This window comes from Phalaenopsis equestris, unplaced genomic scaffold (assembly GCF_001263595.1).
Source record: "Phalaenopsis equestris unplaced genomic scaffold, ASM126359v1 Scaffold000774, whole genome shotgun sequence".
Lineage (NCBI taxonomy): Eukaryota > Viridiplantae > Streptophyta > Magnoliopsida > Asparagales > Orchidaceae > Phalaenopsis > Phalaenopsis equestris.
Window position 1 is genome coordinate 86,244 of NW_018165214.1, and position 16,175 is coordinate 102,418.

Consider the following 16,175-nt stretch of genomic DNA (forward strand, 5'->3'; position numbering starts at 1 on the left):
AGGGGGGGTGGCGGGGGTGGCGGGGCTATTAATAACTGTCATGTTGGGAGAGGCCCAATCTTTATCAATAGTTAATTAACCTTCGGATTGGATAACGATCTAATGACATGAGTTCTTTAGTCTTCAATTGTCAGTCTGAAGCCCTACGTGAAAAGTGGAGGGTTGCGTTAGGTAGTTAACAGTCAGCGTAAAACTTTTCGAAAAAATCATGACATAAATCCTTTTGATCATTGTATAAGTGCTAGGGCGTCCACTGGAAACAATGCGATGTATATCCTTAATACAGTGAAAAGTGTGCAATGATAGCTACACTGGAGTCTGGGTGTAATGTCAAATAAGCAAAGTCTGTTAGATTACGAACGGGATTGGGTAAAGAAGTTAGTTAATTAAATTATCGAAATTACAATGGTAAAATAATGGAATTAATTGATATTACAATTCATAGAAAGATTAATATATTATGTATTCAAGAAACTAAATGGGTTGGAGAAATAGCTAAAGAGATTGATAAATTATGTTTCAAATTTTGGTATTCTAGTAAGAGTCGTACTAGAAATGGTGTAAGTGTAATTATAGAAAAAAGTTTGAAAGATAACGTCGTAAAAATTAAAAAAGTTGGAGATAGAATTATAGCCCAATTATAGCCCTTAAGATTTATAGCCCTTAAGATTATCATTGGTACTAAGATTTTTAATATTATAAGTGTTTATGCTCCTCAAGTAGGTTGAGATATAGGGTTTAAAGATAAAGTCTGGAATGACTTAGAAGACATAATACAAATTATGAAAGATAAATTCTGGAATGACTTAGAAGACATAATACAAATTATACCTCTTGAAGAAAGAATTTTATTGGAGGAAATTTAAATGAGCATGTCGGTAGAGTGGTAGAAGAATTTAGAAATATTCATGGTGGCTACGGTTTTAGAGCGACTAATGAAGAAGGTAGAGTATTTTTGGTTTTGCTTTAGCGTATGATTTTTTTATTACTAATATTTTATTCAAGAAAAAAGATAAGCATCTTATTAGTTATAAGAATGGATTTAATAAACATAAATTGATTATTTTCTTATGAGAAGAAAAGATCGTCGAGATTGTAAAGATTGTAAGAACATTCCATGTGAGGATTTAAGTACCCAATATCGCTTATTAGTTCTAGATTTTAAGATGAAAAGTTGTAAAAAAATGAATACTAAGTCTCATCATCATAGAATTAGATGGGAGAACCTAAAAGAGATAAATAATTTTTTTTTATGATTAAAATTCAATATTTCAAAATTTGGGATGTTCATGATGAATCAAATGTTATGTGGGATAATATAATAAATATTATTAAACAAGTAGCAAAATATACACCTGGAGAATAAAAAACCTTTAAATAAAAATAGTTCGTGATGGAATAATGTGCAAGAAAAAATAAAATATAAAAATTTATGTTATAAAAATTGTTTTAAATGTAAAAGCTTAGAGAACTGAAAAAAATATCAAACGGCCGCAGAGAGTCTAAAAGAACAATATGTCTAGTTCTAGATTTTAAGATGAAAAGTTGTAAAAAAATGAATACTAAGTCTCATCATCATAGAATTAGATGGGGGAACCTAAAAGAGATAAATAATTTTTTTTTATGATTAAAATTCAATATTTCAAAATTTGGGATGTTCATGATGAATCAAATGTTATGTGGGATAATATAATAAATATTATTAAACAAGTAGCAAAATATACACCTGGAGAATAAAAAAACCTTTAAATAAAAATAGTTGGTGGTGGAATAATGTGCAAGAAAAAATAAAATATAAAAATTTATGTTATAAAAATTATTTTAAATGTAAAAGCTTAGAGAACTGGAAAAAATATCAAACGGCCGCAGGGAGTCTAAAAGAACAATATGTGACGCTAAAAATTATGTTTTTAATGATATTTATAATAGACTAGATACTAGGGAGGGTGAAACTTTGGGTGATCAAATTATTAAAAGGTGTGAACAATTTAGATATCTTGGGTCTGTTGTTCAAAACGATGGTGATATAGATGGGGATGTTAATAGTAGAATTCAAGTTGGTTGGTTGAAGTGGAGGAATGCTTCGAGCCTTTTGTGTGATAGAAAAGTACCGCCTGAAAGAAAAATTTTATAAGACGGTGATGAGACCTACAATGCTCTATGACACTGAATGTTGGTCTTTAAAAGAGAAGCATAATACTAAGTTAAGTATTGCCAAGATGAGAATGACTAGGTGGATGAGTGGCTTCACGCTTAGAGACAAAATGCAAAATGAATCCATGATAGTGTTGGTGTAGCTCTTGTGACGGACAAAATTAGAGAAAGTAGTCTTAGATGGTTTGGTCACATTAAGCGCCGACCATTTGATGATATGATTAAGAGAGTAGATGTTCTAAATTTGACTTATGTTAAGAAAGACAGAGGTTGACCTACGAAGACTTGGGCCTTAATGTATAAAAAATGATCTTAATTTATTATAACTAAATGAAAAATGACAATAAATAGGACGCAATGGAGAAAAAGTATTCATGTAGCCGACCCCACATAGTGAGATTAAGGCTTTGTTGTTGATGTTATTGTAGTCTTCATTATTTCGCTGAGCCTGTAGCTCACTCTATGTTTTTTTTACTTTCAGAAATGGGTAAATAGCACTATTGCAAGTAAATAGGTGTGGTTCGTACAGCTTTTACTTTATATAGTATTGAAGGATGTACAATCTTTTGGGAACGTACTTTTATTATTCTGGATTTAGCAGCTCTGTATATATATTTTGGTAATATGATTTTTTATGCTTCTGAATATATGTGAATATGAATGAATTATGAATTGAAATGAATCATGTATGCTTCCGATAATTGAGTTAGACTTCGGTTGCATTTGGGCCAGCTTATTTGTGCAGGCGGTGTTTTGAAAACGCTGCCCGAACGTTTTGTTAGAAAGTTCGGGCGGCGTATTCGCAATGCCACCAGCGATTTCTTATTAACCGCGAACGTGGTATACGGGTTGTGTCCCGAGTATAACGAATGTATTTTCTTCCTATTGCCATTCTGCCTTCAATTGTCTCCTCTGCGCTCGTCTCGTGCGGAAGCCCAAACTCTCTTTGATTCTCCTCATTTCTCTCGACTGTTACCTTCGTCCTCATCTTCTTATCTCCGATTTGTGCTTCTAGTTCTCTGTAAGTAATCTCATCACCTTTGTTTTGGTGATTTTCGACCTCGAGGCCTTTTCGGGTTTGTAATTTCCCATTTCCTTTGATGTCAGAATTTTGTGATGCTCTCGTTGAAGGAATGACTTTCGTGCTAAGGTTTTTTATTTAATCTTTATTCGGTGGTATTTTGTTCTAGTGATTTTTCCTTTAGAGCCTCTTACGGGTAGAATTTTTTGGTGCTACATTTTTGAAATTGATGGATTTCAGAGGTTCCTATGTAAAATTTGCCCTTCTGTGAGAACTTTCTCTGTGTTTGTAGGCAGATGGGGCAGCAGAACTTCAGTTTTCTATGTGTGTTGGCAGATGAGGCATGTGGGCTTGGGCTTCTTTGTGTGTGTTTGCAATGGGGCAGTTGAGCAGTGGTTACTCTGTTGATGGATGGAGCATTGTCTTTGTATGTGTTGGTGGATTGACTTGGTTTCTCTGTTGGGCTTGCTCAATAGAAGTCGTGAGCTTGGAGCATGTGGGCTTGGGTTTCTCTGTGTGTGTTTGCGATGGGGCAGTTGAGCAGTGGTTATTCTGTTGGTGGATGGGGCATTGTCTCTGTGTGAGTTGATGGATTGGCTTAGTTTCTCTGTTGAGCTTGCTAAATAGAAGTCGTGAGCTTGGGGCATATGGGCTTGGGTTTCTCTTTGTGTGTTTGCGATTGTCAGTTAAGCAGGGGTTACTCTGTTGGTGGATCGGGCATTGTCTCTCTGCGTAGGTGGATTGGCTTGATTTCTCTGTTGGGCATGCTAAATAGAAGCCGTGAGCTTGGGGCATGTGGGCTTGGGTTTCTCTGTGTGTGTTTGTGATGGGGCAGTTGAGCAGTGGTTACTCTGTTGGTGGATGGGGCATTGTCTATGTGTGTGTTGGTGGATTGGCTTAGTTTCTCTGCTGAGCTTACTGAATAGAAGCCATGAGAAATCCTGTTCTTTTAATTTGGTGTATTCCTATATTTGTTGAATTTCTAAGTTCTTTTAACTTGGAATGATTACAATGATGATGGCACCTCCTTTGCATTCAATGTTATATTACTTATAAGTGTTGAGCTGCACTGTTTAAAAATGCACTCCAAATGGAATACTCATTATTTCTTCTCAAACTTAAATAAGGGGTTATGGATTTGATGCCAATACTCATTATCTCTTCTCAAAATATGCATTCAAAATGGGAATCCCCTCTTACATGGGTGTAACATTGCCAGAGCCCAATAATTGTATCAGCAGTAGCATAATTATCCAAAAATTTTATCATATTTTTTTGCAAATGCTTTATTCGGCTTAAGAGAGACATGCTTTGTTCAGCTTCAGAGTAAAAAATGGGGAAGTCATAAGTGAGCTCACTTCTATTATCAATTATCTTTATTTTATTCACTCTCCATTAGAGAAAGTCGTCTTAGATGGTTTAGTCACATTAAACGTCGACCATCTCATGATCTGATTAGGAGAGTAGATGATTTAGTTTCGACTTGTGTTAAGAAAGACAGAGGTAAAACTAGGAAGACTTGGGCTTATTGTATTAAAAATGATCTTAATTTACTAAAACTAAATGAAAATATGACACTAAATAGGATGCCATAGAGAAAAAGGATTCATGTAGCCGACCCCACGTAGTGGGATTAAGGCTTTGTTGTTGTTGTTGTTGTTACTCTCCATTTTCATATTGAGTTTGATATGGTTGCTTCCTTTTGGTTGGTTGCTGCCTTCCTTAGTTTTGTAAGGCTCTCCAAGTGTAACAATTCAGATTGACCATATGGGGCAATGATTATTGCTAATGCTTTTGTATACTTGTTAGTAGTCAGAACTATTGATAATGCATCTTATAGTCACTTTGTAGATCAATCATATACACATTATCATTATTCTTTTGACAATCCTGAATGTTCCATCAAATCTCAGCTTGAGCTTCTCAATCAAACATTTGCATATGGGGCAATGACTATTGGTAATTCTTCTATAAACTTGTTAGCAGTCAGAACAATAAGAATTTCTATATGAACAATATACAACACTCACCTTTTCGGTTTACTCATTATGAGATCCTAGCTTCTCTCTTGTTCTATCACATGGTGTTTTGCTAGATTTATTTTCATAACGTAAGAATATTCTTTCTAGGCTGAAGTTCCTTTAGGTGGAATGATTTTTTTATACTAGGAATTTTATGATATTGCCAATGCAACCTTTGAGCAAACTATAGTTCCTATTCAATTGGTTTTTTTATATGTTAGGTGTGTTTTTTTTAAACATTATTGTCAGATTTTTTTGCATGTACTTCTAATTTTTTCGTCCTATTTGTATAGTGACATAATAAGATCTTGTTGATATATAATAGTTTTATTTGTTTTACTATAATATCTTCATTTAGTTAGAACATGTCTAAGATGAATGAAACAAGTACGTCGGCAATGTCGGATAAGGAATTAACGAACATATTCTGCAATCTGTGTATTAAAGAAATTGAGCTCAAAAATAGATCAATGACATATTTCAACCAATCTGTGTATTAAAGAAATTGAGCTCAGAAATAGATCAATGACATATTTCAACAAGGTTGGTAAAATATAGCAAAGAGGTTCAAAGAATTGACAGAAAGGGATTATGACAGGCTGAAACTTAAGAACAAATGAGATCAATTAAAGAAAGAGTGGAAGATATGGAATGAGCTTAAACGGGGATCCACCGGGTTGGGTTGGGATCTCATTTAGCGAACCATTGATGCTCCAAAAGAATGATGGGTAGAAAAATTAGATGTAATAATTATACTCTACTTTGACTTATTTTTAGTTTTGATTTACCCACAACCCCCCCCCCCCCCCCCCCCCCCTGCAGGCAATACTAGCAGCCAAAAAATATAAGCATTACAGAATTGAGTAGAAGTTCTAAGATAACTTGGACATAATGTTTAAGGAAGTTGTCGTGACGGGAAAACACGCATTCAACCCAAGTGAGTTAAGGCTTACAGACATACCAGATGACTTGCCACCTGAGTAGGATACAGCTGACGATGAAGTGCCTAGCACTAACCAAAAGGAGATTGAGGAGTCTAGTTCCCAGTCCAAAAGGCCCAAGCTTGGGAAAAGAAAGAAAGATAAGGACATTTTCGTGAAAAACTCAATAGAGAAACTAATTGATGCTTTTGCAGTTCTGCCATCTGTAGCTCCACCAAACGACACAATCCTAGACTGTATTGCAGCTTTGGATGCTCTTCTAAAAGTAGTGGTCGATAGGTGTTTTCATGCAAAATGTGCTAGGAAGCTCGAGGACCCAAACCGGAGGCAAATATTCATAGCCCTGCAACCCGAATTGGGCGTCGAATATTTACTTGTTTTGGTTGATAAATGACTTTATTGTATATGTTCATGTAATTAAGTTGTGTGTTATGAAGGCTTTGATATTTTTCTCATTTCATATAGGGTGCTAATATTTTTCCACACTTTATTATATCATAACAACTTATTTCTTCAGTATGGATCGACAGCAGTAGAAGAATGACATGGGTTGCGGCGATTCTGATTTTGTTATAGGAGTACTACCACTCCACCACTGCTCAAATACCACGCATGAAGTCCTCATTTGTTAAGGATAAATGGGTGGGTGAGATGTCTGTTGAACATTCGATATAGTTCAACAATATTTTTCGCATGATTGTACCCATTTTTTTGGATCTCCTTCACGAGTTGTCGTAACCACGGCCTCCAAGGGTCTCCTAGAACCACAACTCAGAACGAATCAATTAGAGGAGTTATGAAGCAACTTCAATATTCCTTAGAAATAATCAGCTGATACTTCTCCAGAGGTCTGCAAGCACTGGTTAGCTTAGCATCGCACATCATTAAACCAAAGGATTCATAGTTCGCCACTACTCCATAACAGTTGTCAATGATCTCCGTTACATGTCATATTTCAAGGTAAGTTTCATTACTGTGTTACTTTCACTTTAGAATATAATTACTTTCTAACGATGGTAAGCAAAACTGCATTAGGGCAATCGATGGTATGCACGTTGATGTCCGACTACCCAGCCACAAAAAGGTCGCGTACATTGGTCGGAGTGGATCAACTACCTAAAATGTCATGGTCGTATGTGACTTCAACATATGCTTCACATTTGTGATAGGGGGATGGGAAGGGAGTGCTAATGACAGTCGTTTTTTTTCCTATACAACTAGAAATAGAATGCAGTGTTTCCCCCATCCGCCTCCCGGTATGTTTATTTATGTAAACCTATTAGTTATATATATGTTTTGTCACTCATAGTATCTTTCATAACAGAAAAATATTATTTGGTAATATGGTTGATGTTAGATATTTAATGCTAAGGGGCTACTTGAAGCCCTATCCAGACACAAGATATTTGGTTGATGCTAGATATCCAATGCAAAGGGGTTACTTGAAGTCCTATCCAGACACAAGATATCATATTCCTGATTTTAAGAGATCAAGTGACACTGTCCATGGTTGAAAAGAAATGTTCAACAAACATCACTCTTCTCTACGCGGTGTTATTGAAAGAACATTTGGGGTTTCAAAGAAGAAATGGGTCATCATACAGGAGATGTCGTTGTATCTATTTCCCAAACAGGTACATATTGTGGTGGCCACTATGACAATTCACAACTTCATCTGATGACATCCCCCTCTCGATCAGATACGAACTTCAGTATGGCTGACGACAATCAAATGCATGTCTCTTTAAAACCTTTAGAATTTCTGGTTGAGCATTCTTAACCTGAGGATGAGATAGAGTCGAATAAATTTGACACTCAAGACGTGAAGGTGTAGCCAAAATGGCTGCTTTGAGGGATCCATCATTAATGCAATCTATGGTTGTTGATTGACTATATGTTTTTTCATATGTTCTTTGTAGTGTGAATATGGAATTTAAGATTTTGTTAAGTTTTTTGTTTGTTTCATTTAAACTTTTGAATATATAATAGTGACGTGTTCGAGATTTGTTTTTCTTCGTTTGTTTTGGGTTTTTTTTTTGTGAGGTCAATGATGAATCATGGAAAATATGACCTTATGAGTTCTTTTGAATGGTCAATCAACTGTTGTTATTTAGTGTTGAATGTGAATTCATAATGAAGGCAACTGATATCATCTCTTCTCTTTTGGTGCATCAAATTTTGATGATTTACATGGATAGGTTTTTTTTTTTTTGTGGTATGCGCATCTGGCAAATGGCGATCATATCATGTTGATATTGCGTGTGAAATCCTAAAGAAGACAGTCTAGATCCTCTCGTTTTTTCAGTGCAACGATATATGAGGATCTACTAGAAGTTTTTTTTTTTTTTGTGATAGACACATGTATCCCAGGACGATCGTCCCCATGGGTTAAAGGCAAAAAAAACTCATTTTTTTAAGGTTTGTTATATCGTTGTAGTGACAGATGCGTGGACTGGTGTAGTTAATTGTCTGAGACCGCACACTCACAATTTTTTTATGTTTTTTAGTTCGATATGGTTTTCATTTAATTCAATTCTCTTGCAATTATATAAAACTTAATTTAATTTACTGATCTAACATATGATTCCTCTGTTTTTTATCTTTGTAGCAACATGAGCTCAAGGAGTTCAGGGATCTCCCGATTTATGTTGTGTTATTGTTGTGTTACTGCGGACTACCGACTCCCTTACTCATGTCATGTCACGTTAGCCTCACAGCAGTGGGAGACAGTTCTACGGTTGTCGTAAGGGCGTTTCAGTGCTTCAGTGCGATGCGGTTTCTTCCGTTGGGTCGACATTCCGACATATTCCATTACCGACAATGATCGGGGTATGATGGTTTGCCAGGAGGACAGTGCAGCTGAGGACAAACTTCGTTAGGGTTTTAAATTAAACATTTTAATATTTTTAATTGTAGTTGTAATTATATTTCTCTTTGTTTAATTGTTTTTGATACTCACGAGAAAATGAGGGCTCTATCTTTTTTTAACTGATATGTGGTTTGCGGCATTTTTTAATCTCTTACTTTGCCGATACAGTTCTGTTGCAAACAATATCACTAAATATAGGCAGAATGGTCCTTTATCTAAAAACAGCTGCAAATAAGTTGTTCTGAATAAACTCCCCCAAGCAACAAACCAGTTTATTCTGATAACCTGTAAATTATAAGATTATCAAGATAATTTGTTTATAAACAGATTATAAATAATCTGCTAATAAGCTAGGTGCGGTGGCTATTACAAATTTTTATTTTTTTTTGGAAAAGCCAGACCGCAACCAGAAAGCTGTCATAGCCCTAGATAAGTGTGATGTGAAAACGTTATTTTCAGAGTTTTGAAAACGCATAAGATGTCAAAACGTAGTTTACTCAAACAAGCAATGTGCGTTTTCAAAACATCACCGCACCAAATAAGCCCTTAATCTTTACCCACCAAGACCTTATTTTGCAACTCAGGACGAGTGTTGAAGAGAAATTGATCTGACTAAATCGTATGTCTCTATTGCACCACGGTTGACCCTAAAAGGGGGTGTCACAATTACAACGAGAAATTCATTTTTCACTCACAAGTATTAATTAACCTCAACATTATAACATTAAAAATATAACAGTTTGGTACTTGAAGGAGTTGTTGAATCGTCAAGAACACAACAATGGATGCTAGATGTGAAATATAAAAAACAAAACATTCAAGCTTATTTTATCAAGTGTTTGAAGATGTGTGAAGCTAAATGGCATGCACACAAAGCTTGCCTTAACAATGGGCAATAGGGCCTATGATATAGAAATAAACATAATTCATGACATTATGAATAACAAACGAACTAAGAGCTGGCATGTCTATATAGATTATATATGTTGAGTAGTAACACAACCGAAGTCATTTAGCAAGAAAGCACAAAGATCAGGTATGCTGCTTGACAAGAGAGACTGAAAGGTTGAAGGGGCACATACATAGTATGTTGTTGGTCATGCTCCTCATACAGCTGTTGTTGTGTCAAAGAAATGTCAAATCCCTTTGGTGGCAAACAAAAAAGCTCCCGTATGTCCTGAAAAAAATCATCTGAACGGTCACAGCATAAATAACAAGGTCTTTACTTCGCAGGCACATTTTAGAGTTACAAAGTAATATTTACCACAAAGAGATTGAGTTAGAGAAGTAAAGCCATCTTTGCACGTGAACTAAGTTCCAATACTAAGACGAAAATGCTTAAATTGTGTGTGCTTCAACCAAGCATTATTGTATAATTGTGAAAATTTGAGGTTATAGTTTTTTGTCTTAACGTATAAATAGAGTGTTTCAAACCTATGTTTCAAGGCATCTTGCTCAATTCATAGGGCGCAATACACATCATATTATTAAATAATTTACCATAATTTGTATCTTTGCCAGAAAAGGATGAGTAAAAATTGATGTTGACATTAGTTCAACCAATGGATCAATACTTGAAACATCAAATTCTCAATATCATTAGAACGTCTTTCATCAACAAAAGTTCACTGTAAATGGAAAAGTTTCTCAAGGTAAACTATAGACTACATAATTTAAACAAGAAGTCGGAAAGAAATTTAATGGATCGTAGAATACAAGAAGACAAATTACAAAATCAAAGTCCTAAGCTTGTAAACTTACAATGCTTTAACTACAAATACATATTCTCTTTCATCTAAAGTACTTTTTCTCTCATCTATCCCTAATAGATATATATATATATATATATATATATGGCGAAACCCAGTGTTAGCCTCCGGTTTTCACTCCATCTTCCTCGTCGTGCTACTGTTCCGTAGGCTTCGGACTCAGAATCGCACGCTGCTGGCCGAGCTTTCGTCCTTGGTCGCGTCGCAGACTGCGCTCCGTCGTCGTCTGTTTCGTCTTCGTCTGAATTCGAGTGTGTCGGCCGAGCCTTCGTCCCCAATTGCAAACTGTGTTCTTGTCTGCTACCTATGCTGTGATATTTCAGTCGCAGCCTTCTTACCCGGTCACAGTTTAAGGCCTTTTTCGTTTGCTTTCGAGATTTACGCTCCCTGTTTCTGTTCTTCCTTGTTTCAGCTCCAATGTTGGCGCGTGGGGCTTTTGTATTTGGGTTTAATTTTGTTCCGGTTTGGGGGAATGGCCCCAAGTTATGCGGCGGCTGTCTCCGGGGGTTCTACTCCCGGAGCAGGCGGTCGTTCCTGTTTCTTCCCTCAAGAATTTCATTATGCACATGAATCTCGAGGTGGTTATACCTTTATTAAAATACTGGGAAAAAAGAATGGCAAACCGGCTTTGTTTCTCACTGATGAGGAAACAAGTATATTGGCTTCAGCATGGAGATATATTCTTGTTGGGAAATTTTCGTATGGAAATCCCATGCTTGAGATTATTAGAAAGCATTTCGATTCTCTTAAGCTCACAGGGAGTTGGTAAGTTGGTTCGGTAGATGGTCGTCACGTTCTCATTCAACTCTCAAATGACGTAGATTATACCCAACTCTTTGCTCAAATAGGTCTCAAAATCGATAATCGCTTTATAAAAATTCTGAAATGGATAGTGGATTTTGATTCTAAATTGGAATCTCCTATTATCCCGATTTGGGTTAATTTTCCAGGGCTCGAGGTGCATCTCTTCAATTATGAAACACTTTATACATTGGCAACTGCTTTTGGGAAACCGCTGAAGGTCGATACTCCCACGCTTCCAACAACCAGGCCATCGGAAGCTTGTATGCTTGTAAAGCGTGACATCACTCAACCCTTTCCAGGGGAGATTTGGATTGGCTCCCCACATCAGGGTTATTGGCAGAAGATTGCGATGGGACCTCATCCCCAATACTGCTCACACTGTGGAATGTTTGGTCATAGCTCTTCATCATGTTATCGGTTGCATCCCCATCTTCGGTCTGTCGTAGCCCGACCTTCTGTTTCTCAACACATTTCTGCGGAGGTTATACCCTCTTCCTCACTGCCTGTGATACCTACTGCTATGCCCATGGTGGATACGGTGCAAAATGGTATCTTATGAGTAGGGCATCATCTATTGGGTCATCTCATGCAAAAACAAGATATAGGGAAAATCTCCGAAGAAGAACCAGTGAGAAGAAAAAGCGTCGGAGGGCCTGCTTCAGAAAAAAGCTCCAGAGGAAATCCTGTTGCATAAAACAGTTCCAGAAGAAGGCCTGCTGCAAAAAAAAGTTCCAAAAGAGGGTTTGATCCAGGGAAAAACTCTGAAAGACTGCTGCAGGAGAAAAGATTCGGACTGCAGGAAAAAACTCCGGTGGATGGCCTGCTGCAGGGAAGTATACAGCCTAAAAAAAAAGCTGCAGGGTATGGCATACCCTTCAGTTAAAATAAAAGGAAGAATGACTAAATGGAAAGCTGCAAGGTATAACCTGCAGAAAGAAAAGAACGCTAACAAGCAAAGTTGCAGGACACGGCCTGCAGAAAAAAAAAAAAGAGCACCATAGCAGGCATGTGAGGTCGCATGACTGGCAGGCTTGAGTTACTCCACGGCATGCAGGAGTAATTTGGTATGATATATCTGTATCTATATATTTATCTATATATATATTGGTGAAAGGAAATCGATATTTGGCAGAGGCCCAAATACAAATTTCCAATATGCTAGGCCCCATGATAAGGAAAAAATATTGCTTCAGGACTCCGCACATAAAATTACATGTGAAGTCCAACGAAATCACGCCACGTGAAGGTAACAGAAAAAAAAATTTCGTCCGGTAACATTGGAGAATATTCCCCCCGTGTTATTAAGGTGTTATTCTGTTCTGGAAATATTCTCGATGTTATAATAACACAATAACACCTAAATAACACAGGAGGAATATTTTATTGTGTTACCGGACATATTTATTTATTTTTTCTGTCACCGCCACGTGGCGTGATTTCATTGGACTCTGCACGTAACTCTACATGCGGAGTCTTGATGCAATATTTTCTCCATGATGAGAGCCCGCATCATGTGCCTAAATATTCGAGAACCCAACGCCACTGGGGATCAAACACGTGATCGGGGAGACTTGCAGTGAACCCCGCCAACCAACAGTTCACGGCTTGTGGCACATATATACATATAGATTAGAAAGGACTGATACAAAAAATGTTGGATGAGAGGGCGCCAAAGTAGGAATCCAAAGCACCCGGTATACAACACACCAAAATTTCCAAAAAACTGCATGTATACCCAAAACCATAATTATAAATTAGGCATGTAATCTCTACGCCAAAGTCTCCAAACAGAGCAAAATTTAGAATTCGTTTGGAAGTAATAGTTGAATCTGTGAGAGCTATAAATGTCAAACAGATGGAAAATATACTTGTTGAAATCTTCAAATCTCTAATAGGGAGTCTTCTTCTTACGCAAATTTCACAAGCCGTTTCAGTTGGGGCACCCCCCAAATGTGTGTGTAGACTGGCCAAAAGATGACGACGCAGAACCGAAACAGATGAAAGATATATTTGTTGCACCAAAAACTGGAAGAAATGAAGAACGGAAAGCTGAAGTAATTGATCTACCATGAAAAGACCCATGAAAACACCTGTAAAATTTGCAAAATAAAAAAGATAATGGGAGCTTGAGTGAGACCTAATGTATCCTTACCTCTTACCTCTTGTTTTAGATTAGGAGTTTTCTAACAAATGGTTAAGTTTTCTGTCATTACCCGAAACAACCAAGGTATTATCCATTAAATTCTTGAGTTCTAGTAGGCATTTATTCTTCGTCTTTTTCCTAGATGTGTAAACCTGTCAATCCTCATCCGGAGACTGGCTCATCTGATCAGTGTATCAGTCCAAAAAATGTCGAGTAGGTATAGGCTATTGCACAATAGGATCTCTATGTGCCTGATTGACATTAAAAACTTGTTCGATCTGTTCAGATGGTAGGGTTGCAGTAGAAAGCTCACCTAGAGTTCCATAGGAGGTATAATAAGTGAGCAATCCCCTTCAAGGACAAAAGAAGCAGGCCCCAAAGGTTCCTCCAAGGGTGAAGTAGTCACCCCCATGGGCAATTAAACCAGACACCAACTCCTGTCTCGCGATAATTCCTCCTCAGAAAGGGTGAAGTAGTCACCCCCATGGGCAATTAAACCTCCTGTCTCGCGATAATTTCCTCCTCAGGTGGAGTAGAATTGTCCAGAGCAATCGGGTTAAACAAATCGTTATGCAGTTGGGCTTTAGATTTCAAGTTAGGTGGAGTCTGTGACATTTGTCAAGGGTATGCCCAAATATTTTACAAAGGGTACAATAAAAGGGTTTATACTCCATGACAATTTATTGTCAATATCTATTATGTGTTGTACCAACCACCAGTTCACGGCTTGTGGCACATATATACATATATATTAGAAAGGACTGATACAAAAAAGCTTGGATGAGAGGGCGCCAAAGTAGGAATCCAAAGCACCCGGTATACAACACACCAAAATTTCCAAAAAACTGCATGTATACCCAAAACCATAATTATAAATTAGGCATGTAATCTCTACGCCAAAGTCTCCAAACAGAGCAAAATTTAGAATTCGTTTGGAAGTAATAGTTGAATCTGTGAGAGCTATAAATGTCAAACAGATGGAAAATATACTTGTTGAAATCTTCAAATCTCTAATAGGGAGTCTTCTTCTTACGCAAATTTCACAAGCCGTTTCAGTTGGGGCACCCCCCAAATGTGTGTGTAGACTGGCCAAAAGATGACGACGCAGAACCGAAACAGATGAAAGATATATTTGTTGCACCAAAAACTGGAAGAAATGAAGAACGGAAAGCTGAAGTAATTGATCTACCATGAAAAGACCCATGAAAACACCTGTAAAATTTGCAAAATAAAAAAGATAATGGGAGCTTGAGTGAGACCTAATGTATCCTTACCTCTTACCTCTTGTTTTAGATTAGGAGTTTTCTAACAAATGGTTAAGTTTTCTGTCATTACCCGAAACAACCAAGGTATTATCCATTAAATTCTTGAGTTCTAGTAGGCATTTATTCTTCGTCTTTTTCCTAGATGTGTAAACCTGTCAATCCTCATCCGGAGACTGGCTCATCTGATCAGTGTATCAGTCCAAAAAATGTCGAGTAGGTATAGGCTATTGCACAATAGGATCTCTATGTGCCTGATTGACATTAAAAACTTGTTCGATCTGTTCAGATGGCAGGGATGTAGTAGAAAGCTCACCTAGAGTTCCATAGGAGGTATAATAAGTGAGCAATCCCCTTCAAGGACAAAAGAAGCAGGCCCCAAAGGTTCCTCCAAGGGTGAAGTAGTCACCCCCATGGGCAATTAAACCTCCTGTCTCGCGATAATTTCCTCCTCAGGTGGAGTAGAATTGTCCAGAGCAATCGGGTTAAACAAATCGTTATGCAGTTGGGCTTTAGATTTCAAGTTAGGTGGAGTCTGTGACATTTGTCAAGGGTATGCCCAAATATTTTACAAAGGGTACAATAAAAGGGTTTATACTCCATGACAATTTATTGTCAATATCTATTATGTGTTGTACCGAACCAGACTTCTGTTATATCAGGTAAAGTGACATATCATTCCACAAGTATTCTAGCAACAAAATGTCTTGTTAGATTGAAGATGGGTATATCTAATTTTATAGGATTTCTTAGTATGACACCAATAGATTAGAGAACCTGATAATTAAACAGATGCAGCTTGAGATCAAGTAAATTAAATCATATTGGTACAGTGGGAGGTTCATGGTTTAGGTCAAAAACAGGAGACCACTTGAGCAACTTTATTTACTTTTCTGCAATGTTAAGATATTTCTTATAGAAAATCCGAGTGCAGTCTTCAGTCATGGCTAACTGAATCAACACATGCCTCCCATCAAGAAGTCTCACTTTTCTACTAGTTTGAGATCTTCAAAACTCTTCCTGATAACTTCCATTGAGGGGTGTGTCAATTGAAATTTTTTAATTAGAGAGAACTTGCATTTCTCAACCAAAATTGAAATTTCTAAACCAGAGAAAAAAAGAGTTGTTTTCCCACCCTTCATACCCGCTCTTTTAACAAAGGTGCAGTCAAATGTACCATCACAACATTCC

At 37.0% G+C, this 16,175-nt stretch overlaps 1 protein-coding gene across 1 annotated transcript in view; it reads right to left on the reverse strand.

The window, feature by feature from the left end:
• The window catches only part of LOC110031134 (protein CHROMATIN REMODELING 24), a 100,166-nt gene that overhangs the window by 6,774 nt on the left and 77,217 nt on the right, over window positions 1–16,175 (reverse strand). Inside the window, exon 17 of the mRNA XM_020734199.1 lies at window positions 10,089–10,183. Within this exon, the coding sequence (XP_020589858.1) occupies window positions 10,089–10,183 (95 nt within the window). The remainder of the gene's footprint in view (window positions 1–10,088; window positions 10,184–16,175) is intronic.